This window comes from Pipistrellus hanaki, assembly GCF_964339955.1.
Source record: "Pipistrellus hanaki genome assembly, chromosome: 4".
NCBI lineage: Eukaryota > Metazoa > Chordata > Mammalia > Chiroptera > Vespertilionidae > Pipistrellus > Pipistrellus hanaki.
The window spans coordinates 65,037,120-65,064,929 of record NC_140506.1 but is presented as its reverse complement, the minus strand read 5'-3'; the positions used below and the strand labels follow the sequence as shown (position 1 = coordinate 65,064,929).

The 27,810-nt window shown below is 40.8% G+C and overlaps 1 protein-coding gene across 6 annotated transcripts in view; it reads right to left on the bottom strand.

Moving 5' to 3' along the window:
- SNCAIP (synuclein alpha interacting protein) overlaps window positions 1-27,810 on the bottom strand; it is a 138,609-nt gene that overhangs the window by 35,618 nt on the left and 75,181 nt on the right. For all 6 annotated transcript variants that reach the window (XM_084882037.1, XM_084882035.1, XM_084882039.1 and 3 more), the window contains exon 3: window positions 17,910-17,982. In XM_084882037.1, coding sequence (XP_084738163.1) covers window positions 17,910-17,982 — 73 coding nt within the window. The remainder of the gene's footprint in view (window positions 1-17,909; window positions 17,983-27,810) is intronic.

Here is a 27,810-nt window from a genome sequence, read left to right as displayed (position 1 = left end):
GTTCAAAGCTCAGATACACACTGTACGGTTTTCATTTGAACAAGTGTCTGGTTGAGATGGAGCATAACGAGAAACAGCAACACATCTGGAGGCAAAAGAGACGAACCACCACTTCTCCCAGTTAGCCCCTTGGTGCAGGACAGTGGAGCAACATCCTCAGGCACCAGGATACTGCTTCCTCTCGGGGAGACTCCCCTGACCCGATGACAGATGACCCAGGACCCTGGAAACCTGAGGCCAGCGATTGACAGATCCCTACTCCCCTTCCACTCCGTTTACCCCATCCCCCATCACAGGAGTGAGGTTTCAGGACGTGCCCTCTAACCAGGACCTCTCATCTAGCTATCCTTCCCGGACAGCAGCAGGTGGGAAGGTTTTAACCCCAAAGCATGTTTCTGTGTCTGTTCTTTGCTGTTGGGCACAACAAAAGTGACAGCAGGCATGTAAACTCCAGTCTGTAACTTCGGCAAGAGTCTCCAGCTACCACTGATTGTGAGGGTGGGAGTGGGAGTTATTAAATGTTTGGACGGAGTTATAAAAGTTTCCAAAATTTAAAAAACCAAGGTCATCCGTCCTTCCTCCTGCTAGGATGTGTTCTAAGAGGATTCGGAAAGGTCCTGGAACAAAGCTAAGGAGAAGAGAGTGAATGTTCTGAGCCTGAATGCCATACAACTACTGGTGGGTTCTTTCTCCAAGACTGCCCTCAATTCTGCTGCGGTTTTCAGAGGATCTCCACTACGTGGTCCTCCTCTGAGGCCCTCCTAGCTCTGGCATTTTAGAATCTAAAATAAGAATGCTATAAGCTGTGAGGCGAGGCTTGGATTCTTTCCAGTTCAGAACAGGTATTAATAGGGGATGTTCCAGAAGGAAGGGAGGGATTGAGATGCTCTTGTGCCGCTGTGTTTCTTCCCTTTTGTCGGCTCTGGCTCTCCGCTGTGCACGGTACTTGGCACGGAGCTGACAATTAACAAACGCTAGTCTTTGGGTTTGAATCTCACTTTGCACAACACATTAAGCCTCTTTTTAAATACCCAAAGTGCATCCTTCCCAGGGATTTACAGCTTAATTTCACAAGGGAAAGAACTTCTGCTAATAAACTTAGAGGAGCCCTAATTAGCAGTAAGAGCTGGATTTTCTGAAGTTATGCATGAAATGTAAATATGCAAAAGACAAAAACTAATTCCAGTTGGTCCGTTATAAATTTAAAAAGTTTTTCTATCCTTTCTATGTCCTTTTCTCCCTAAAAATGTAAAGCGATAAAACTAACGTCTGCCCGAAATTTTTGCCAAGCCTTTTTTTCTTTCTTCCTTTCAAGAACACATGGTTACTTATTTATTTAAAACAACAGAGAGCTAATGGACAGAGTTCATAAAGTGTAAATATGCCTTTAATTTTATCCATTAATTTTCTGAAAAGCTCTAAATACAATGATATATATATACACACACACACCGTATTTTCCGGCGTATAAAATGACTTTTAAAAAAAAAATATTTTATTGATTTTTTTTGCCCCCCCCCATACATACCCTCCCTCCCCAGAGTTTTATGTCCATTTTTTGAAACGAAAAAAAGTCAACCGAAAATCAGGGGCAAAAGACCAAAATTGCACAAAAATTACCTGCAGATCTTGACGACAAAGTAAGTCTTTTCTTTGAGGTGGGGGGTAGTCTTATACAGCGAATATAGGTCTAACCCTATGTTTTAACTGTAAAAATTAGGGGTCATCTTATACGCCAGAAAATACGGTGTGTGTGTGTGTGTGTGTGTGTGTGTGTGTGTATTCACATTTCTGAGATACATACTTGTTAGATAATGTTGCTTGCTAATATTTTTGCCCATTACCTTCAGTTCTCTGGAACTTCTTGAAAATGTGCATCTCAGGATGCAATAAAGAATTTTTAAAGGCACAAAGCTTAGTGGGCCAGTACAACGAGTGCATTGTACCAATATATTTATGTATTGCATAAGGTCGTGGGTTCAAAGGGCTACTCTTTTATGTTGGCTTTATTTACATGTGAAATTTTTTCCAAGTGATACAGGGAAATGGATACCATATGTTCCCCAGCTGTTTTGTTCTGACAGGAGCCATTAAGAACGCTCTATGGAAATGAATTCTGTCTGAGTCTTATGAAAACACTTCTCTCCACACAAGGGTCTAGGAACTGAAGAACGGGTGTCAACATTAGGCTTGTTGTCCTTCCCCTTACTCAAACGGATGACTCTTTTTTAGGCCAAATGAAACCTATGGTTTCTAGTCTGTGTCTCGATTGCTGGGAACAAATCCCAGCCATGAGAAATAGATTATTTAATAGGCCTTCATGAGAATAATCTAATTTATTACTATATCACATCCTCATCTGAGAAGGACAATTTTACATATGTGCAAAAGATAAAATTCAGTGAGTTTATTTCTCCTAAGCTGGGCAAAAGGGTATTTTAAGCATAACACAAGAAAAAGGGCTATTAGTAACTGTAGTTCTATCCCAACACGATAATAAATTTCTTATAATACATGGAAACAAAGTTCAGACTAACTAGGTTACCAGGAAGAATTTTGAGGCTAAATTTGTTTTCTGAGGATCATGAATAAATACTTCACATGTTAACAAACTTTAAGTGCCTAAAAATGTTATCTGTTATCTTATTAGATCTTTACAAGCTCTGTAGAACAGGGCCTGTGAGTAATTAATCTTTCTGTTCCTTACATAAGTAGGTTCCTAATGACTTTTGGTCAAATGGATTCATTTTTAACATCTTACCAAAGTAAACATGTCCAATGCACCTTAAATCTGTTGGCTGATTAGGTCACAAATTTTCTAAAATGGTCAGTAGGTAAGTGGAAGTGTATGTGAGGCTGACTTATAGGCCACAATGATCTCTTCCAATCTAGCCAGCATTTAGAATGTCTCTGATCACCAGCAAGATATTCCCAATTGCCTGCTGACCATCCATTTATACAACAAATATTTACTGTGAGTCTAGGAATGGCAAGCATTTGTGGCAGGCAGCATGTTCTGGTTTAGGGGTCTTATCCCTCTCCAGTTGTGCTTTCTCCTCCCCTCCCATGTCCTCCCCCCCCCCCCCCCCCCCCCCCGCTATATTTCTTGTTCCTGCTGCCCTGGATTGGATGGCTGCTTACACAGTCTCATAAACAATCCATCTACAAGGAATGGCTCATCCTTCTCTCTATACATATGTGTAAAAATGTTTTTATTGATTTCAGAAAGAGAGAAGGGGGGAGAGGGAGGGAGAAAGAGATAGAAACATCAGTGACAAAAGAGAGAATCATCGATCAGCTGCCTCCTGCATGCCCCACCTACTGGGGGTCGAGCCCACAACCGAGGTATATGCCCTGACCAGGAAATGAATCTCAACCTCCTGGTTCGTAGGTTGATGCTCAACTACTGAGCCACACCAGCTGGGCTGGCTCACCCTGCTCTTCCCTTTATCACTGCCCCTCATTCCTCAGGAACCAATACCTGCTGTGGCCTGATCCTAAATCCTCAAATCCTCTTTAATCATCCCATTACACTGGGGCCACACCGGGACCCTCACCCATTCTCTGCAAAGTTCTAGCTCCTTTTTGGGTCTTCCTTTCCAGTCCTGAGTCAACCCTCTGCAGCTAAGTCTGATTTTGTTACTTCTTAGCTCACAAACCTCAGGTCACCCTGGACTGTCTAAAACAGGATTTCCTCCTTATGTGGGATGCATGTCCATGCCATATCTAAGGAGGCACACAGCTAAATTCCCTTGAGAGAATGAGAAGCTATACACCTTTCAACTTTCTTTCTTCCTCCTAATTAATTGAAGGAGTTGACAATGAATTTAACTCCTCTTCAAAATGTATAATCTCCCTTTGGAATAATGTGACCACAGGCCATAGGTTCAGAAATTTTCATAGGTAAAGGTTTAGCAGACATATTTTATTTCCATCACATTCATTTTAATGAAGACTTTAAAATTATTGCAGGTCACAATTGGTTTTCGAAATATTTGCAACACTGACAACGTTTCTTTTAAAAATTAGTGTTTAAAAGTAAGTTACTTTAGAAAAGTGTGTTAAATAAACAATAGTACAAGTGATATGTAAGTAAAGCAAAAATAACAGAGGGAGATGCAGGCTCTATCACGTGTTGTGGAAATTATAGTTGAATTTCTGGGGTTTGGAAACCCAAGTTTTCAGGATAGTACCTAAATTCTTTCGCATGGAATGTAGCAGTTCTTTTACTTATTTTCTAATTTATCTTCTCATCTCAGCATCCTTCATTCCCACATCACTAACGTTCCCAAGGAATTAAGGCTTCTTGCTCCTCAGTGTCCTGATTACATTTGGCCATACACAGGGGTGGGCATTTCTGAAGTTCTGCTGCAACTATTCCCTCATGTTTCTATCTCACCTTCTCTCTTGAGACTTCCTCACCGGCAAAGATGACTTGTGTTTTTAACCAGCCCTCTCTCTAGCACAAAATCTCGCAGATATTGGGGATCAGTGGCTAAATCGTTTAATGAATAAATTAATAAAGGGAAGAGAGAAGGAGGAAATGAAAGAAAGGGGGAGGCAAGGCAGGGAGGGAGGAAGGAGGAAGGAATATGCCAGACTAAAGATGCAAAGTATAGTAAATGAATAGGAGTCTGCTCACAATGAGGCACTCCAGCCACATTCTGGGCATACTCTCTGTGTTGACTTTCAAAGAGAAGTTAGTAAGCTATTGAAGATGTTCAGACATTCAGAAGATGTCGCATATGGAAACATTTCCATATATTTCCTACAAATTCTAAGTCTCGATTTCTTCATCTGTAAAATACAGGGGTTAGACTACATGATTGCTAAGACCTGACCCACCTCTAAATTTCTGTGACTGTATGGAATGTCTACAAATAACAGGGCTCTTTATTCTGAGTGATTCACTATGAAACACTATAATTCCATGTCTTTCAACAGATCCTTACAAATTTATAATTATGAGGCTAACCTGATTGCTGACACAGAACAATTCTTTGGCTCTTGGGACTGATAAATTAGTATTTTCTTAGGAAGATAATGTACAGTTTGCTATTGCAACGGTGGATCCAATTTTCAAGACTGAATGTCAATGCTGGCTCCCCAAAGCCCTGTTTACTTTACTTCTAAATATGGAATTGTATGTTCAGATTAGGAAATATGAACGTTGGACATCGAGAAGAGAAAGCAAGAGGATATGCCTTTAGGATAAAATGGTGTTTCCCTTCTGTTTAACATTTCCTGAATTCTATATTCTATGAAACAAAATGTACTCTTTTAACTGTAATTGCCTTAAATGTACATAACACTGCACTTCACATCTATAATTACTGCAATCCCAGGCACCTTCAAGAACATACCTTTTAAGTGCTCCAGCATTCCACTTCTTCCATTTATACACCCAAGGGAGGGACGTTCTGAAAGATGAGGGGTGCTGATGCTAATGTCATGAGTTTCCTTAACCAACGAAAACAGGAATATCTAGTGACCCCACTTATTGCAAACACCTGAGGCTCTAGAAGAGGTGACTTATACCATCTATGACAATAGGAAGAGGGTATGGAGTCTGAGTGAGAACTATTCACTGAATGCTCTTCTGTATAGTCCTAGATGTAACCTGATCCAAGAAAGGGTTGCCCTAAGTTTGGAGAATTGTGTTCAGGCCATGATGTCAGGCATGATGAATGTATGTCTGGAACGTTCCCACGGTGTTGTTTGCTCATCCCTTTCACTGATGCCACAGAACCTTACCAAGAGTACTGTGAGGCTGCAGGGGAAGTACAGAGGACTTTAAATTTCCTGACTTTTAGTGGCTACTGATACCAAGCAGCTGCTGCAAGTATCAGATTCACATATCATTTCTCTCAGTTCTGCCCAGAATTGTCGAGACCTGCTCACTTAACTGCACCCCACCTGCACCCATTTCCTTGGCCTGTGAATATTCATAGACATACTCAAGCTCTTACTACCCTGGGTAAAAATAATACTTCTTCACCAAAACAGCATGTTCTATCATAAAATCAGACTCAATATTTAGACAACTTTAAACCTTTGGACTTCAAAAGTACAGTTCATACAGAATAACAATTCGTGAGTCTGACAAAAGTATATGGTTTCAGAGTTATTCTGTCATCTAAAAAATATGCCGACCTTCACTTTGACATTAGTAAAACCTCTTGAGTGGATTAAGTAATATTCGTTCCAGGTGTCCTTCCCTTCCTTTTCCTTCCTTCCTTCCTTCCTTCCTTCCTTCCTTCCTTCCTTCCTTCCTTCCTTCCTTCCTTCCTTCCTTCCTTCCTTCCTTCCCTTTCCCCCTCCTCTCTTTCCCTTCTCCTCTCCTACCCCCTCATCCCTTCCCTCCTCCCTCCATTCCCTCTTTGTGCTGAATTGAAGAGATATACATCAAGAGATATCAAGCAGAGAAGTGCAGAAATGGGAGAACTTGTTCAGTGTGTTTTCTGCAAAGTGTCAGCAAGCTCAGTTGGTTTGTGGAAAGTGCAGAAATACACTTACAAGTTCTAACTGAAGGTGGCGATGTTTTACAGTGCTGACCTAAAGTCAAAGACAAAGAACAGCAAGTAACAACTCCTTTGTCAGAGAGAGCAAGAAGCAGATGGAGAGGAGTGTGTGTGTGTGTGTGTGTGTGGGGGGGAGGGGGAGGATGGCAGGGCAGAGGGAGTATGGAGAATCCTTCCTCTCTCCCTTCTACTCCCTATCTCCAACTGATGGCTGTTTCTTTTCTAAATATAGAGCTATATATCTCCACATTAGAAATACAGTTGTAGAAATCAAGAAGAGAAAGAAAAGGGGGTACATCTTCACGGTTCTTCTACTGTGTATTGTGTTTTTTGTTGTTGTTGTTGTTTGTTTGTTGGGGGAAGGGCTAAAAGTTAAATGAATTATAAGAGAAATGGAGGTCAGTCCATGAAGCTGGTCCCATTTTGATATGGATGCACTGTAAGGGGGAGGAGAAATGGGAGGAAGAACCAGCACTGGCCTGCAGCCTTCTCTTCCTCTTGGCAGGCACACCAAGCTCCTGCCTGGGCCAGAGTTCTCAGTTACAAGGCTCCAGAGAGAGCGGGGCAGGTGCAGCTGAGAGAAGCCAAGAGCAGACAGAGGCTGGTCCCAGGACACATACACGGTGGAGCCACGCTGCCTCCGCCTCCTGGTGCAGTTCAGTGTGTTCTTCTCTGGCACCAGCATAACCAGTGGAAAAAGACACTGTAGGTTAATACTTCCTCAAAACGGTATTTCTTCATTGGAATTCTAAAATTTCCTCCATTTAACACTTTAGAATTGCTAATACAATATATTTCTATAAAGCCATGTAAGTTTTTACAAGAACTCTGGAGAATAGATGAGCAATTCTCATGTATTCTTGCTTGAAAATTGAGGAGGACCCAGGGAATTTTAAGTGTTACGTGGAAAATTACAGAGCACGCTTCCTTCTCAACCAGGACTGAGGTTGCCTGACTCCAACTTCTTTCCATAACACTGCAGTTTCATTAAGGACCACCTTAATGAAAATTATTTCCTAAACATGCAATTTACATGTTCTCTGGATCAGATGTAGGCAAGTAGATTGCAGAAACCAGTGGCAAAACCCGGTAGTACTCATTTCGGATTCATTTTTACCTAAACCCTAAACTGTGTTCTCTGCCTAAATTTTGGCAACCACTGACTCTGAAGCTTCTGTGAGGGAGCAAAATTAGGGAAAAATGGTTTTTAAAAGCAATTTTTCTTAGAAATAGACGAGTAGAGAATTTCCCTGCTTTTTATCTTTAGTGCATCAGCCTAAATTTAGAGTCTCCTTATCACTGAGAATTTGTTCTCTCAGCTGCCAATTCCTTCAATTGGTTGGAGGTGGCAATAACCTTCTAATGTAAGCTAGAGATACAAAAATGTTATAAAGCTTGTTTAGAGGTGTTCAGGTAATTGGCAGAATGCTAAAATACTCTTAAGGGTTTATTCATTCAATAATCATTTATTGAACGCTTTCCATGGACATGGCTTTAGGTGCAGAGATAAATGAAATTGACAAAGTCCCTGCCTAAAGGCAGAACCAAACAGCAAAGCAAGTATACAGAGGGATAAGAAATGAGAACATGCAAAGTGCTCTGAGAGAGACAAGCAGTGTACTGGATTAGAGAATGGCTAAGATGTGTCATTGTGGCGGTGACATTTACCATATTTTCTGGCGTATAAGATGACACTGTGTTCTAGTAAAAAGCCTGCTCAGATTGGCCAGAGTCAGAGAGGTGGTCTATTAAAAAAAGAACTGGTGTTGCCTCAGAAGTGGGGGATTGTCTTATACAGCGAATATAGGCCTAAGACTATGTTTTAACTGTAAAATTAGGGGGTCGTCTTATACGCCGGAAAATATGGTAAGCTAAAACCAAGGGACTGAGAAGCTGATCATGTGAGGATCTGGGGGAAATACAAGAGGAAAGTTAATTCTGCGAAGATCTGGGTGAAAGAAAGCACATTTCAAATGGCTAACGAAAGAGAGAATCTGGCTAGTTGTTTCAAAGTTCTTATAGCTAGAGCAGGGTGAGCCAGGCTGAGTGCAATCAAGGATGGAGTTGGGGAAGGTTATCAGGGGCCAGCTCATTTGGGCGTTTTATTGACCACAACAAAGAGTTTGATTTGTATTTTCACTGAAATGCGGTATCCCTGGGGGGATTTCACAGAGAAGCAAAATGATCCGCTTTACATCATAAAATATGCCCTCCTATCTACTCTGTGGGAAAGAGGGGTGCAAGGACTGGTGGTGAACAAAGAAGTGAGACTAGTTCATGACCGTTAATTCAGATGAATCTGAAAGGTGGCCTGGATGAGCTGTTGAGATGAAGAGAAGTGGACAGAGGGGGAGTCACTTTGAGGAAAGACAACTCAGGATCTGATACATAGATGGAAGTTGATTTGGGGGGAGAGTTCTGACTTAGCCACTGAGTTGATATTTCAGTAAACCCAGTACCTCCACCTAAGGGGAAAAAGAGGAGGAACATATAAAGAAAGGAGATGCAAGACTTTCTCTTCGGAATTCCATAAGGCATGTCATGTAGTCACAGAGTGGCCATTAAATAGGAGACTCCGAGTGCTGAGGCCAGTAGCAGCAGCATGTAGGTGATATGTGAAGTTGTGAGAATAGATGAAATATCAACCCAAAGAGACTTGGAAACTGAGGGGAGACCGAGTCCTATTGAATACTTGAGTCCCCCTTAGATATATGAAGGTCAAGTAGAGAAGGAGGAGGAGCTGCAAAGGAGGCTAAAAAAATGTTAAGAGTATTGGGAGAAAAATGGGAAGAGTGGTAGTATGCTGAAACCAAGAGAGGAGAATGTTTCCATAAAGGCATAGCCAAGTCTCAAAAAATATGAAGAGGCCAAGAAAGATGAGAATATCAGTGTCAATGGACTTGACAACCTGGAAGTTGTGACCATTGCTAGGAAGGTGCAAATCATTCTATAGATCAAGCATGTCAAACTCATGGCCCGCGGGCTGCATGCAGCCCACATAGAATATCTTTGTGATCCAGCCAATATAATGGTATGTAAGAAACATTTTAATAAAAATTTCATAACTTAATTTTTATAATATCCTGTTATACATAATTATTAATAACGAACTACAATGTTCGCTAATGACTGGTTTCTATAATCATGTTGTTTTCATTTCCCTTGTGTGCATTACACACAAGCGCGCCACTTCTCTCCACTAATACTAGCAGCGAATATTTCAGCAGCTGACTGCCACATCATTAGCCTTGTACTGACTTGTTTGGTGTGTGCAACAGGAAATATTTCCCTTTCGGAGAATAAGAAAAATAGGTTTATTTGCATTATGCTTATTAATTTGTGCAGTTATTCGGTGTCTGATAAGTTAATGTTCAAGAAGAAATATTAATTTTTATTAAAATTTTCTACTATTTTATGTTAATGATTGCTCATTTATTACAGCCCTTTGTATTCAGCATGTCTCTATCGAAATAAACCCATGTTTCTATGAAAATTGAAGCTTTTACTTTTTGTGGCCCACATAAACTTAAACCTTGTTTATTTGGCCTGTGTTAGCCTGTGAGTTTGATATGCTTGTTGCAGATACTTGTTGTGAATGGGAGGTAGAACACTAGATGGAGGCTCCCTTACCTTTTTAAAGCAGGCTGGCTGTAAACCAGAAGGCGTGGGAGGAGAAGCAGCAGAGAATCAGGTGGAAGCCACTAAAAGGAGCGCTGTTTGCTTGGTGCTTTAAGATAGAAGATAATCAGAGAGTGTTTGTATGCTGAGGGTAATGACCCACACAAAGAAAGACATTGATGGTGTAGCTAAAAGGGGAGAGAACTGAAGGATCAAGGTGTAAAGCCAAATGAAAAGAAGGTACGTCCCTTTCCTCAGTTATAATACAAAACTCAGAGAAGCAAGGCTTCCTTTCACTTCTCTCTGCAGTCATCCATCCGGCCGAACCTCAATATGTATGCACTTAGCACCAGTGCCAACACTGGAGATACTATAACGAACAAAATTACCCCAAAGGGATTTTACTTAGTCTATGAGAGAACAGTGATATTAAACCAACATCACATTATTAATAACTTTTCAAACAGATAAAGTATAATAATTTTGTCCAAGAAAAATAAAAAGAATTGTATTATTTATTAATTGCATTATCTACATGACTAACATTTTCATGTAGATATTTTACTGTATGTAAATTTTTACTGGGGTTAAATAAACTGAGAGTCATGTCATAAATGTTAGATTCTTTACTGCATTAGGTTGGAGCCGTGGTTGGCAAATTGGGACTCGCGAGCCACTTGTGGCTCTTCCACAAAATACCATGGCCTGGGCGAGTCTATTTTGAAGAAGTGGCGTTAGAAGAAGTTTAAATTTAAAAAAATTTGGCTCTCAAAAGAAAATTCAATCGTTGTAGTGCTGATATTTGGTTCTGTTGACTAATAAGTTTGCCGACAACTGGGTTGGAGTGTTTGTTCTCTTGATTGAGATATTAGAAACTGTGTTTCCTTATTCTTTGGAGTCTATTTTACATTACATCATGTGAAATGGACCAATCAGCATGATTTTCAATGTAAACTGTCATGCCAACATCCCACTTCATGCTTTCCGTATTGAAGCTTAATAAAATGGAAAACAGGAGGTTTATATGCTTAGAATCACCAGCTATGTTACAGCAACACTGAAAGGATACATTTCATGGCAACTTATTATCTTTGGTGCTGGCTGAAAGTGTTGGAAATTTTAGAATACTCTGTTTCCTAAAGTCCAGGATTTGTCATAAAATGTACTTGCACAGGGACTAAAAATACAGCAACTTTGTAATGCTGTTAAATACACATCCAAAATGACTTTTACCAGATACCAAGTTTAGAAAGTATTGTGTCCCTTACTCATTGCCATCCAAGTGAAGTATAATGGAGGTGTGTTCTTTCAGAATCTTTTCTCAAACACATCCCAAAGCCATTAATTACTGTTCCATAACCGAATTCCGTAACCTTAGCTCATCAAAGTACTCAGATGCAAAGCTAAATTAATATTTATCTTCCTTCTTTCATAAGAAAATGATACAATAAACTCAGCAAACACATTTTTAAAGAATCACAGACAATTAATTGAAAAAACATGTGCATCTGAATGTCTAATTAAAAAAAAAAACTTTAAAATCAATGTAATTGAATATGCTTGATTTGAATACCGTATGTCAACCTGCTGCTTTTTAGTCCTCATTTGGCTAAACTATACAACAGAGTTAATACCCACTGTTTCATGTTGTCCTCTTCCCCTATGTGAGTAGCAGGGATTAAGCAGAGAATATATGCAAACATTTCACAAAAAACTCTTGTAGAGGTGCAAATTTTTTTCACATGCAACTTCCACACTTGTCCTACAACACTAGCCATACAAGGTTCCTTGAGCTAAAATTACTCTTCAGTTGCCTCAACTTCACAGTGGCTCAGCAGACATGGTTTCAAATGCACTTGCTAGGCTCTAGAACTATGGCCAAATTAGCTACCGTCTGTGAGCTCAGTTTCCACACCAATAAACTGGGCACAATAATGGTCCTCCCTCAGAGAACTGTTTTGAAGACAAATAAGCTATTTACCAAGGACCTGGCAAAATGCCTGGTACATTACAGCCCCAAGAAACAACTGCGAACTGTCAATAGCACCTGAGCAGCTCCAAGAAGAGGCAGAATTTGATCTCACGCTTCTAACTCCTCTTTCTTTACCTCCCTTCCACCATTTTGTGGTATCTCCACTATCTTCACACTTCTTTCCAAAACTTCATTTCTCACACAATTTGAAACCCAGCCTTAGTGCCTGTAGTTGATGAAGAACAATTTGAAATATTAATGCCAAGGGAGGATATAGATTTCTATAGGAATCAAAGCCTTTGGCCAGAGCAGGGGCACTTCCAGGGCAGACCCATCGAGCATTGGTTAGCTAGTTAAAGTTACAGAGACACTGTAACACCCTGACAACACTCTGGCATCTGCCTTTCTCAAATCCCACTGTGGGTCTGGCCCAGGGACCAGAGATGAAGTGGAGTGAGTTCTGGGGTACATGTCTCACAGAGTGGCTTCCAAGGGCCACCAACTTGACTCAGCTGACACGCCTGCTCCTCTCAGAACACTTGAAAAAACAGATGGGAAAGACGGGCATGTGTCTTGTCTTTGCAGCCCACTTGGGAAGGCAGAAAAGATGATGGTAAGTCCAGGGGGCTGATCTGTGGGGCTGATTGATTCTGATCAGACCATGCATGGAAACACCACGGGTTCAGTTCTGGTGCTGCACTTTTTAAAAAATATATTTTATTAATTTTTTACAGAGAGGAAGGGAGAGGTACAGAGAGTTAGAAACATCGATGAGAAAGAGACATCGATCAGCTGCCTCCTGCACACCACCCACCGGGGATGTGCTCACAACCAAGGTACATGCCCTTGACTGGAATCGAACCCAGGACCTTTCAGTCTGCAGGCCGATGCTCTATCCCACATGTGTCAAACACAAGGCCCGAGGGCCAAATCCAGCCCGCCAGGCCTTGCAATGTGGCCCGCACCGCGCTGTCATCACTGCACTCCGCTATCAGTTTATGACATTGTCAGTTTATGACTGTTCAGTAAACCATTCGGCCCGCGATTTAGGCTGGATTTTAGATTTTGGCCCCTTCTCTGATTGAGTTCGACACCCCTACTATCCACTGAGCCAAACTGGTTTTGGCTGGTGCTGCACTTTTAGGAGGGATGCTGATAAACCACAGTCATCCGTGAGAGTATAAGAAGAATGATCAGGATACTCTTAAAACCACGGAGGGAAATTTTAACCTGAAGAAGACTGAGAATGACTGCCATCTCCAAACACTTAGTGGCATCTTTGCCCAGGAGGAGTGTCCTTATCTATCATTCCAAAGGAAGAACGGGGAAGAAGGGATGAAAATTTGAGAGACACTGATTTTGGATGAACTAAAATATTAACCATATGTTTGACTCCCTTTACCTTTGGATGGTAAACACACAATGAACTATACAGATGATGTATTATACAACTGTACACTTGAAACCTATATAATTTTATCAACCAATGTCACTCCAATAAATTATTAGCTATAATTTTTAAAAAATGAACCTTTACAGGTGGGCAGCCTAATGAGGCTGTGAGCTCCGTGTCACCAAGGTGATGAAGTACAGGCTGGATGACGCCCTAGGAGGGACAGTAAGGATCACCTTCAAAGATCTGATGGACTTAGGACTATATGAATGTTTTCTGTTATTTTTTTGTTTGTTTATTTTTGCCTTTTACAAAACTTATTTGCAAACAATTAAAAATTTTCACTGTAAGTACATTTATAAAAGAGTTGAAAAAATCATAGTACAAAGAACACTCTATGTCTTTTATCTACATTCATCAATTGTCAACATTTTGCCCATTTGCTTTATTATTGGTTCTCTCTCTCTCTCTCTCTCTCTCTCTCTCTCTCTCTCTCTCTCTCTCTCTCTTTCTCAGACTAGGTGATTTTTACGGCCCCTTCTTCCCTTGAGAGTTATGATTCTCTGTGCTGAGCTTCTTTCCAGTTAATAGGGTTTTAGAAAAATGGTACCCCTGCTAGTGGCCTGTCTTCCAGTAGCTGGCATAAATCTGAGCTCCACACGTGTGATGGACGGGGCCCTGTAGAGCCTGACTCTGACCTTGTCCTCACTCTGAGCACCAAGCCACATAGGTTTTCTTTCTTCCTCTCCCTCGCACATGGACACTCTTTGCTGGCTCAGGGACTCTGCACTGGCTCATTCCCCTGCCTTCAGTGTTCTTCCCTTCCCTGGTTTCGATGTGGCTGGGCCCTTCTAACACTGCCTGACCCCCCTCCTCTACCCCGACTCCCACAATTACTCTATCACATGGTTTAAGTCACCTCCCATCACTCTCTGAAATGATCTGGCTCAGTTCCTCATATGCTTGCCTTTTGTCTGGCACCCCATAGTACAAGCATGTCAAACTCTCAACCCACAGGCCACATGCCCCATTTATTTGGCCCGTGTCGGCTTTTGAGTTTGACATGCTTGTCTTAGAATGTAAGCTCCTGCTAGAATGTGAGGTCTTGTATACATCTTGTTGTTACTGTGTCCTCAGTGCCCAGGACAGAGAACACTCTACCACTACTTGCTGAAGAATAAATAAAAGTACAAATGGATCCAAGACTATCTGGTCAGAGCCTGTTCATACAGGGCTGGATGTTAACCTTTGACAACCTACACAAAGAGGAATGTGCTTAATAAACTTTAGAAAGGAAGAGAGAGAGGTCTTTATCAGGTGGAGCAAATTCTAAGTGACAGGAGGTGTAGGGAAAAGTTTCCGCAGAGAGTACCCCAGCTGGAAGAAAGAGGAGGTCTCTTCTCAGAAGCCAATGTGCTTTCTGTTGCCATCTGTTGGGAAAACCACCATAAAGAAGGAAATTTGCAAGCACTCGGGAGCAGTGTCTGACAGAAAGTCGGAAGGGCTGTAGGAAGTGGGTATGCCCATGCAACACATGGCAAATGCCTCACTTCCTTCGGACATTGGCTGTGAAAACTGTACTATGCTGAGATTTCTTTCAAATGAGCCCATGGCCCATTCTACACAGTGCTATGGAGAGGTGGATATTTTCACGTGTTTCTTTTTTTCTAGGACCATTCTCTATTAGGAAGTGGTTTGCCAGCTGCAAAATGGCTATCAAATTGGATTGTACATGTGATTACATTGAGATTTTTTCTACCATATATCCATTTCCTATCAGGTCTACCTTGAGCACTGGGTCTTTGCTCTGGGTGAAGTTTTAAAGCTACTGAACTTGAACCTAGCCTCCTTCTCAAACACAGAAGAAATGTCTAACATCACCTATTGTGGAAGTGGCTAGAAGTCACATACCTAGAGAAAATGAAATTAACAAGTACAAGGGAAAATATTTTTGAAAGTTTTGGTTAAGTTACTTAACTTGGTAAGCAAGAGCAGCGATTTAACAGAGAACAGAAATTCACCACTTAATTGATGAAAGGGGAATGCTGATATTTAAAGTTTTAAAAAGATAATATCCAAAAAATAAATGAATACCTCTAAGTCCTGTTATTTGAGAGGTACTATACAGTCTGTAGAGGCAGACTTTTGGGGTTTGAATGCCAGCTCTGTAATGACATTGCTGTATGACTCTGGGCAAGATACTTAACTTCTCTGTTCTGTGTTTCAGTTTGGCCATCTATATAATACAAACAACTTAGTGCTTAGCTCACAAGGATTTTATGCTTAATTGAGCTAATGTTAGTCAAGTGCCAAAACCATACCTAAGCACACACATGAAGCAATATTGAAGTGTTTGTTATTCTTTTTTTTTCTCCTTTAATCCCCAACCTCAATTAATGAAAAAAGAAAATACTGTATCTACAAAGTATCTTCAAATATATTACAATTTTAATTCCAATAATAGTCTGGTAACATTGTGGAACAAGTTTCTTTTCTATTTTATAGATCAACTAGAGGCTGAGCGTGCACGAAATCATGCACAAGTAGCTCGATTCCGAGGGCCTCAGCTGGCCATCCCACCCATCACCACTCCTAGCTTGCTGCCCCACCCTCCATTGCTTATAGCTCTCTGCTGCTCCTAGCACTTCTGCTAGCTCGTGCCCCACCCCACCCACTGCAAGAACCGCTGCTCATTTGATGGTGAAGGTGTTACAGCATGATGGCCACGGGCTTTTTACATAAGAGATTGGTCACAGGCTCAGGGTCGGATAGCTGATAAATGGTTGAATGCTAACTTGAACCAGGTCTTTTGACTCTGAAGCTGGCGGCCTGTCCACTGTGGTCAAAGAGGTTCAACTCAGAACCCAGTGATGCCTTAAAAAAAATCCTCAATGGAGGATATGTTTTCCATTGATCTTTAGAGAGTGGAAGGGAGTGGAAGGGTTGAGGCAGAGACAAAGAGAGAGAGAGAGAGAGAGAGAGAGAGAGAGAGAGAGAGAGAGAGAAAAACAAAAAACACATCGATGTGAGACACATCGACTGGTTGCCCCCCCCCCCCACCCGTACCTGCCCAGACTAGGACTAGGAATTGAACCTGCAAACACAGTATGTGCTCTTGACCTGACTGTGACACAATGCTCTAATCACTTAGCAATACCAGCCAGGACCCTAGTGTTGTCTTTTAAGGAGACATATCCAGATAAGCCTTGTGGCCAAAGCCTCTATTAACTTGAGTATGTTTTATATATATAAAGTTGAAGGTAAATGAAAATTTTTATTTGAACTTTAAAACCATCTTCTATGATGTTTCTGACCCAAACATTGAAACATTACTTTCATTCTCTCTCTCTCTCTCTCTCTCTCTCTCTCTCTCTCTCTCTCTCTCTCTCACACACACACACACACACACACACACACACACGTAAACAAACCTAGAGAGACTAATTATTTTCCCTGTCTCATCTAAGCAAAATCTCAAAAGAAAACAAAAGGCCAGGAGAAAAGGAAATTAGCTTGGTATAAGTCCTTTCAGTGAGAAAGCCCTGGAAGTCTAGTAGCCGCATAAGTAAGGACCATCTATTTATTTTTAAGTGCAATACGCATAATTCGAGGATTATCTTAAGCCTTCCATCACCCATGGTTCTCAGGACTCTAGTTACCGTCTGAGGAGGTCCGCTTTGGCAAGGTTAATGGTGACGCCTTAGAGTAATTACTTGGAAAAATAATAAACATCATTTCCTAATTTGATGCTATGGTATCATTCCCATCGATATCCTTCCTTATTTTCATTTTTGCCCATCACAGGGAGAAAAGGAGGAAGTTTAATTTGATTTACAGAGAGGAAAACAAACCTGAACGTACTTTTTTGGTCAGGGGTGGTGGGCTGTGCAAGGAGAAAAGGTCAGGCAGCTGGTTTTCATCTATCTGCCATAACTCTCTGTTTAGTTTGCACTATTAAACTCCCAAGCTTTGCTTTAATCTTAACTGCTACAGTATGCCTTATTGCAGATTCTATCGTGTCGCATCCCTGATAGGATTTCAGGCTTTGGCCAACCACCACCCCCCAGGCTGGCCTTGCCATATGGGTAGGAAATGCATCCAACATTTTTTCATTGGCGCCTGCATCATTATGTTTTGTCACCAACGGTTGTTGGGTTTTCAGTAAATTGCTGCGAACACTGTGGTTTGGGCTGTCGAGACGCTCGCCTGCATTGATTTGTACACAGCCGTGTCCTCATCAGGGCCTCCCTGTCCTGTCAGCATTTGGAGGAGGACCTAGCGTCTGTTGTCAAGGGTGGAGAAGCCATGAGAGAAAGTGAAAACAGAAAGACAATTCGGGGGGGGGGGTGCAGCTCCCACACTCTGAGAGACAGGATCAGGAGGAGAGGGGAGAGGTGACACCTACCTGATCGGTCTTCGTTCTGTGAATCACATCTTCGGCACAGTTCTGGGATGGTCTTGAGGGATGTGACTGAGTACTAAATGGGAAGCCAGAGGAGAAAGGGGGTGAAATAACAATTTAAAATGAGAGCATGACATTCATTCTAACTGGCCAGAAAAGTCAAAACACGAGAAATGATACCTGAGTACATCCAGAATGTTTAGCTCATTTTACCCTAACTGGGCTGCTCCGGTGATCTGGGAGATCCCAAGCTCTACCTATAAGCATCTAAGCAGGTGCAGATTAAAAAGAGGGCTGGGCGTTCTATCTCCCATCACTTGTGCTACTTGGAAGATGGAAGGATGCTCTGACCTTGAGGGTTCCCAGAAGGTAGCCACTGCACTTGCATTCGAAAGCCTAAGAGCAAATCTGTGTGTGAAAAGCCTCGGGGAGAAGCATCCAGCTTCCTGCCGCACCCAGTCCACCAGGAGCCACCGCTGTGTCTGCACTGACTGAACTACACAAACATCCTTCACGTTGCCACTCGCCTAGTGTAGAATCTGTAATCGCCAAGGGAAATACCAGGGCAATGTTATAAAAAGCGAGGGAAGCATGGTTCTGTGTTTGAAAGCTCATCTGTCTCACATATAGATTAGACTGAACTGAAAGAAACCACCCTGCAGGTTCAGGCCCAGCACCAACGCAGGGGTTGGCTCTCCGGATAACAAATTATGACAGAAGGGGGCATAAAATCAGAAGAGCTCAAACAAATGTGAAATCAATAGCTATGATTGATGGGAACTACGCGTGGTGCCAATCAATCTTTCTTTAGAGAAGGGCGCTTTAAAACAAAATTAAAGGATGAACCCTTTCCTTCATCAAGGGGTTGTCTTCAATCACATTTTAATTCATAAGACACAGCTTCCTAGAAACATTTTGCTCTGTCCCTTCAGGAAACGCATTCTTATGTAAATGGGAATGTATTATGAATTACTTCACTGTTGCAAAATGTAGGAGGAATGAAAAAAACCATTTAATCTAAAAGAAGAATGATCGTGGAAACTCATTAGGATTATTGTAGCTTTACAAGTGGGGAATGTGTAATTAGGGCACATTTGTCAATAAGAAGGTACTTTAGTTAGCTTGATGCTGATAGATGAAGCATAGTGTCTACATGGAGACACCCCCCATTCTCCATAGGATACCAGGATAGCAAGGCGGAGGGAGGGGCAGTTTTGGCTATTGTCAATTTCATGTCACACGCAAATTAAATGTCCAGTACTTCCAAGTGAAAAATAGAACCTCAAGTGATTAATTAGAGAAATTACTCTTACCTGTCTGATGCAATGACATCCTGTTTGTGTTGGCCATTCCTCAGAGGACTACCAGTGCTTTAGCAAATCCACTCACACTCAGAGAGAGGGAGGGCTGCTTCTTACATCAAAAATGAACTTCAATGATTTTTTACCCCCTCCTACATTATGTCCTTTGGAGGTTGGGGATACACAGGTACAGGAGGCACTTTTTTATTTTTTATTTTTGGACGGTTACTAATAAGGTACCCTATGCTTCTAGCGAAGTACAAGGTCTCCAAGGAATCTGGTAGCTTCCTGAGACCAGCTGGTACAGGTTAAATAATTACACAGTCTATAATTAAATTAAAACTGGGCCTCTTGTTTTGGCTGCCATGTACCCAAGAAAGCACCCTTTGGCAAAGTTTCAGTCTCTCTCTCTCTCTCTCTCTCTCTCTCTTCCTCTCCCTCTCCCTCTTAGTCCCCCTCTCCCTCCCCCCCCTCTCTCTTCCAAAGCACAATTTTAGAAGGAGGAAATTTAAGACTGCTTGTGTTGTTTATAATTTAATGATAAATTTCAATAGGTTGCTGACTGGGCTTAAAGAGCTATATTTGAATAAGCCGGTGTGCTATCTGTATTTCCAGCTATATGCATCCTAACTGCTACTCCCACCCCAAAGTCAAGCATGTCAGAATCTCAGATTTATGAGCTGCACTTCAGTTCTTCCTATGTGACCCCAAAGATCTACAGTGGGCAGTAACTTAACTTGATTAGGGTTAAATCTGAACAGCGTGGCTGGATGCCTGCTGATGTGGGGACTGAGCGACAGGCAGAGACAAGCCTAGTTGATGCCCATCCACTACCTCAACCTACATCTTCCATGGTGGCTTTGCCTCTCCACCAAGGTCAGACAGGAAGTCACCTGTGAAGGCATACATTTTAATTCTTTGGGAACAATGACCTTGAAGAGAAAATCATGTGCTGTTCTTGGTAATGGAAATAAACAATACAGCAATCAAAGAAAAGGATGATGTGTTAGCCAGAAAAATCAAAGTTTTAGAAAATTATGAGGGTATATAAATGTCAAATTTAGCAATGAATTCCAATTTATACCGTGGACAAACCCACCATTCTTTATAAAGACACCTTAAGAAAAAAAATCAATTTGTAGATTTGTTTCAGCTAAATACTTAAGGGATGCTGCAAAGTTGATTGGGTTTTGATGTGAAGAGGTGAAGAAGAAACACACAACTCACATAATCAACATTCAAAATCATTTCCTTATTTGCAAATATGAGAAAAAGCACAGGACCCAGGAAGTCTACCCTTGCATGAACACACTGTACTACCATCTGGGAGCTAAAAGGGAGGGCATCCAAGGCCTTCATTCCAGACACAGGGCAGATGGCCTTTTATATGAAGCTGTCAGATCGCCAACCACCTCATTCTCAAGACAAAGGCCAGCTCCCAGGGCAGCAACTGTTGTCATTTTGTTTCTATCAGAACCAAAGCCCAATGTATCTTCCCTGTCCCATGCTCCCAACATAAGCTTTTACTAGTATATTCTGTTCTCTGGATTCCTATTATCCTTGGGTGATAAGACAGGTTTGGAAGTTTGCAGATAGTTGAGAAGGATTATATGTATTTCCTATCTCTATGTTGCTCTCTTGTATTCTTTCTCTAAAAAACTCCCTAAGATTGCCTTGTAGAAACAGCCCTTTGGATCCACTCCTCCATCATGTCTTAAGAAAAGCTTCTACCAAAGGTTGACTAGCTGCTATGTGTTTGACTCAACCAAAGAGAATTGGAAGCACTTTCTTAGGGTCTAGCTTCTCAGCTTTTTCACAAGCACCTACCAATATAAAATAGCATTTCTCCAATTACAAAGCAAGTTAGTGCTAAATGTATATGGATGAGAAATGTCTCTTAGGTCACAGATTGCCTCTGCTTCTTCTGTGTCCCTGTGCATTCAAAGTTTAGTTCCCCTTCTGTTCCTTTCCTCTGGGGTCCCCCTTGCCTGCCATGCCTCCCTCTAGCCAAGCAAATGGAACTGTTCTTCAAGGCCAGCTAGTGTCTGCCTTCTCCATGAAATCCTGACTGATTGCTTTGTCCCTTACTGACCTTCCCCTTTTCTGCCATTGGAAAATCGGGCTTGCCTTATGCTCTGTTGTTTCCTAAGTGTTAATGTTGGCTCCCATAAGCACCTGAGGGAGGACACCATCTCTGACTTATATATTACATGCATGGCACACAGGAATGTATTAACTATCTGACTGCAATACCAAGATGTACACACATTTGATGAATCACTGGGCATGATTACAAATATGCAAAAGCATTTTTTTCATATTTAAGTAAGTGGGAATTACTATACTTGCAATAGAATTAATCAACTTTCTAAAATGCAAACTTGACCAACGTGCTTCTCTCATTCAAATCACAGCCTACAGGGCAGAAACCACATTCCTGAATAGGGCACATAAAACCCTCCACGGGTTCAGACTTATCTCTCATTGTTGTCTACTTATCTTCTGATGGTGGCAATACCAAATTTCTGTCTACTGTTTTATCTGTCTATACCTTTATGCATGCTATTCCACCTATATCCAATGTCATTCCACTCATTTTTAAAAAAATATATTTTATTGATTTTTTAGAGAGGAAGGGAGAGAGATAGAGAACTAGAAACGTCGATGAGAGAGAAACATCGACCAGCTGCCTCTTGCACATCCCCTACTGGGGATGTGCCTGCAACCAATGTACATGCCTTTGACCGGAATCGAACCCGGGACCTTTCAGTCCGCAGACCGACGCTCTACCACTGAGCCAAACTGGTTTTGGCAACTCATTTTTTTTTTTAGGCAAACTGTTTTTAATTCATCACACTTTACCTGGGTATCACCTCTATAACATCTCCTTTGATTCTCCCAGATGGAAGTAGTGCCAACTTTCAAACTATGGTTTCCTGATGGGTGGTATCACCTATCCAGAAATGTGTGAGAAATTCACATTCTTTGGCCCCATCTCAGAAACTTTGAGGGCAGAGCCTAGCAATCTGTGTTTTTACAAGCCAGTAAGGTGATTCAATATATGCTGAAGTTTAGGAACCATTGTTCTGTATTATTTTCCTATTTTAGGAATATGTCCATTACAGAACCCATCACATGATGTTTCATCTATATGTTTACCTAACTGCTTTTTATGCTTCTTGAGCATGTGTGTAATATTTTATTGACCAAAGACACTAGGCTATTGAACTGAATAAAATGAATTCCCTTACACAGCCAATGATTTTAGTGGCAATAATAGTAATGATGATAGTAGTTAATATTTACATAACACTAATCTTCTTAGAAAAATCCATAATTTCAAGTATAGCAATGTACTCATGGTATATTTTAAAGGAAAAAACACTTCCAATATATTCATAGCGCTGGCTGATGCTTAGCCTTTTGTATAAAGAACAATGGATTTGGAGTGAGAAGACTTAGATACAAGTTCCAATTCTGACATTAATTAGCTCTATGGTTCCAGACAAATAAGTCATTTCATATTTCTGGTGCTTAACTTATTAAACCGATAAGCATACAAGCTAATGTAAGTGAAATCAATTTGCAAGCTGTAAAGTGATGTTAGATGTTTTTGTCTTTTTTCTTCAACCTGTTTTCCATGTGTGTCCCACAGCCTTTCCCTCTCATCTTCACTCCACTCATGTTTTTAAGCTCAATAGATCAAGACGTGAGAATTAATGAGGCAGGAAGAGGGGCGGGGGCTGAGGTGGTGTTGGAAAGGAAGGGAAGAAGAGTTCAGCTGGTCCCTGCACGTTATTTGGCTTCCCTTTGGTCTTTCCTCATCCAAAATAATCCACGGCCAAGGGCTGACACTGAAATTTAGCTTTGCAAACAACATAGACAATCCTACACATCCCAGACTACACCAGTCAATTTTGTCTCTCTGCCATGCAAAATAGTTTGAGCATACATAATAACAGCGTGTGATTTCTACATTGGACTACAGGGATCTCTGACCACCCTAGATATTGTTCAGGCCTGAAAGGCTTTGGCCCTTATTCCTGAAAGCTAGAGCCAGTTGGGTGAACAAGCAGACATTACTCAAATGGTAATGAGCCACAGAAAATGAAAGAACTAAAATCCCAAGCACCTTTTCAAGCTAGAGACTTTCAAACAATGAAGGTCCCATGAAGTTTCCAAAAGAAACAATTAAGCCAATCACCCAAACAACTATCCTGAAGTTCATGACTTTTCACACAGCTTTCCAAACTTTAGGCAGACGTCTCAACAGGCACACAATAAAATGACAAAAAATGTGTACACAAAAAAGCAGGTAAGTGACAGCAAAGATAGACAGCTGAAATGAGATGTTCAGAAACACATTTTTCTAGAATTCTAACTTCTCCAATGTCTTGCCTGTCCAATTCAAGGAGGGCATGATAACTTCACAACCTCCACAACAGATCCTGCTTCTCTGCTCCTTCTCTGAGGATGTGGTACTAACAGTCCACTCCTTCATTGCTAGCTGTTGGCTTGTGCACAGGTCTCCTCCTCTTCAGCCACTCTCTCAACATCGACTCTCTGCTCTGACCCCATAACAACAAACAACACCCCCACCACTTCAAGACATGCTGCCTCTCCAGTTCACCCTGGGCTTTTCTGTTCATAACCATCTTTTTAAAAAAGAAATGCCTTGCCTGGCCAGTGTGGCTTAGTGGTTAAGCATCAACCTATGAATGAGGCCATTATGGTTGTATTTCTGGTCAGGATACATGTCCAGATTGTAGGCTTGATCCCCAGTAGTGGGAAGATCAATGATTCTCTCTCATTATTGATTTTCTATATTTTCCTCTTCCTTCCTCTCTGAAAGCAATAAGAAATATATTTAAAATTAAAAAAAAATTGCCTTGGTTTTTGCCTCTACTTCCTCACCTTTGCATTTACTCTACTAACCCATGTCTTCTGTCCCTCACAGGCACGGCTCTTATTATGGCCACCTGTGAGTCTTAACAAGACAATCCAATGGGCACTGTTCAATCTTTTCATTCATAATGACCTGTTTCCCACTGCTGACCATTTCCTTCTTTAAATTCCTTAAGTCCCTTACCCTTTTTAGCTCCCTTAGGTGTCCTTCTATATCTCTGAAAACTGCTTGCCATTCTATTTTGTAGAAGACTCTCTCCAGCATGAGACACACTTATGCACAGTTCCTTCCTTGGAACGTTCTTCTGGTCTCACATTCCTTGTTCCACAGGTGAGCTGGCTTCCACTATTTCAACCACCCCCTTTACAAAGTACAAACACCAGTGACCTACACTTTCATATATCCTTCCCGGTCTGCCTTAAATACATTTCTTCCCACCATTCAGGCTCCATTAAAGAAAATTATTACAAACAATTCTATTGTCAAATACATTTGGTTTTTGCTCTTGTTTTTTATCAAACTATTCTCCAAGTGTTTTTTTCTTTAAAGTTAATGAAATAAATTATTTTATGCTAAGATATTGCTTGTGGCTGGTATTCAGGAAAACTCTTAATTCTTTTTGATCATAGAAAGAGTTGGCAAGGAACTACGCTATTGGAGTGCTAACATGTATCATCAGGCAAAAAAGGAAGCTGCACTTTGGTTAAGATGGTGAGATCACGGTATTGAATGGCCGCATTCTTCTGTCAGAAGTGTTCATGAATGAGAAGAGACCTGGGTGAAGGGGATGGCTAGAAGTCACCAAGGGGCCCAGTAGAGGTCATTTCCAATGCGCTGGTTACATCATGGATTCTAGAGCTACACTGCACATACCATATCCTGGCTTCATCATTTTCTGGCTAATTAATCTTAGTTGCTAAACCTCTGTATATCAGCTTTTTCATCTGTAAAACAGATAAAAACAGTACCTACAACAGAATGTGACAGTGAAAATTGTGTACTAATAATGTAAATCACGGGGAATAGTATCTGATGCAGAGTAAGTGTTCAATAAATGTTCACTATTATTATTATTAGTTAAATTTAAATATATAAAAAATGAGCATTTAAAAATTTAGCCAAAGTAATGCTAACTACTAAGGAAAAGATTACAAATTGGAAAAGATGTATACCTTGCAGTAAGGAAGATGGCTGGACATAATACTTGTTCAATTTCTTTTTTTAAAGAATATATATTTTTATTGATTTTTTACAGAGAGGAAGGGAGAGAGATAGAGAGCTAGAAATGTCGATGAGAGAGAAACATTGACCAACTGCTTCTTGCACACCCCCTACCAGGGATGTGCACGCAACCAAGGTACATGCCCTTGACCGGAATCAACCCCGGGATCTTTCAGTCCACAGACCGACGCTCTACCACTGAGCCAAACAGGTTTCGGCTACTTTTTCAATTTCAATGATGGTCTAATTTTAATTGTAAACTAATAATCAATAGCCATCAAAATATAAATACTGTCTGTCAAGGATGGAGTTCAATATTGTAATTAAATGTGATCCATCATGAAGTTAACCTGAAATTCATAGTCTGTTCCTGTGTTATTGTAGGATACTTACTATAAACTCTGTGAGAACACTGACACGTTTGTGTCATTCACACCAAACTAGAACCATGCTTAGTACACTGCACATGTTTAATAAATACTTGTTGATTAGATTGGTATAAAATCTAGTTATGCATAAGAGGTAAATAACCTTCGTTATCAATGTAATAAGTACTAAGTGCGCACCGTCATCTTGTGACTGTGTTATGGCGTGAGGATTAATTTGCATATTACCTCTTTATTATGTAGAATATCTTTCTATTCTTTATCACCCCTAAAATCAGGCCACAGATAATAGGGTGGTGAAGGCCTGGGGAGTGGGTGGAGGCAGAAGTGGGCTATAAGCGGTCAATAGGGGGGGAAAATGGACCTATGAAATACTTTCAACAATAAAGATTTTTTAAAAATGTAATGAAATCTGGGAAGTACTTGAGTAAAAGTCTGTGCACACAAAACAGGGGTGGGTAGATATTTTAGTGCAACTGATGCCCCATCTGTAGGATGGAAAAAAAGTGAAAACTCATTGCAAGTGAGATTTGTTTGCCACAGAATTTATTTTTCTACCAGACAGCAGTCTAAGCACCTTAGGAAAATTAATCCACTGAATTCTGAGCTACTTACTACTCTAGGGTCAAAGGGGATAGTAGAGTGGAAGGACACTTATTTATCTTGATCTCATCTAATTTGCACAATAAAATAGGTTATGAAATTACCAAAAAGTGTCAACTTTCATCAAAGATGCAGTCATACTGATATAGAAAAGCAACAAAAATTCCTATGCATGGAAATAGTTTTTTCCTTAGTTGTATTTGTGTGTACATAAGCACATGTGTATTTACATGTATATGTAGGTGTATATGTATACATATGTGTATGTGTGTATGCAGATACATGTGGAGATATATATATAAAATTTAAAATTTTCTCCATAAAATCAGGGCAATTGGTAGATATTATTATTATCATTTTATAGGTGGAAAGTTGAGGTACAGTAAAATGAAGAGATTTGTCTAAGTTCTCTTTAGTTTGTTTTACTTTATTTATAATATATATACCAACTGCATTGGTGCCAAAAAGTTATTTGCAATTGCTTCAGTGCCTATTTGGGGATAGTAATGGGTGAGATGACTGGCCCATTATACTTAACTAAGTTACTCAGAGGGGGAAGAGACACATGGTCGAAGAGTTCCGTATATAAATCCTGACCTGCCACTTGCCCATTTGTAACCTTGTGAAAGTCATACGACATCGCTAAGCCTCATTTTCTTCATTTGCTAAACAGGGGATTAAAACAGGGGCTTGCTTTGCAGAGTTGATGTGAGGCTTAAACAAAACAACTGACTTAAAGAGCTCAGTGCTGTGTGTGGCACCGTCGTTTGATGGCCACGAGTCAGGCTCTTCAATGGATCCCTGGTTTGGCCTCTGCATTATTCAGTTCTGTGCATGCTATTTCTGAAGACAGCAAACTGGCCTCTCTTAATAAAACACACCACACTACTAAGAACCCCATGGTAAAATGGTATTCCAGAGCATTTTCCATTTCCCAGACACAGGGCTCTGGCTTCCATAGGAACAAAGAAATCTGTGAACCCATGTGCAGTGACAGCAAGGCCCTGCGCTGACCCTCTGTGTTTACACGTGTCGTCATCTCTCCCTCGCACATCTGCAGCCAGTGCACAGTGTTCTGCCCTTTGCAATGGCAGGATTACAAGAATGTATAGTTTAAACCCTGCATTTTGCAAAGGATGAGCATTATTTTGGAGTCTGGGAAGCTTCAAAATAATGTAAGTGCCTTCTGTGTTTTGTCTCATTAGGTAGAGGCAAAAGAAGTTCTAGTTGTGTTTTGGAACCATTATACAGCTTGTGTTTTAATTAAAACAAGAACCAGACTCATAACTAGAGGGGGGAAATCATAAAATAGAAAGCTGATGGCTATGGCTGGGAAGAAAGAAGAGCGGTTTTAAGCTCGGGCATCTTTTTGGTAAACATCTTTTTCAAAGGAGACGTAAGGGCTGTGAGAGATGGAGGTTTACAGAATTCCTAAAAATAAAGGCATGCTTGTGAGAGACTACGTTTCTCTTTATGCCAGTAAACTA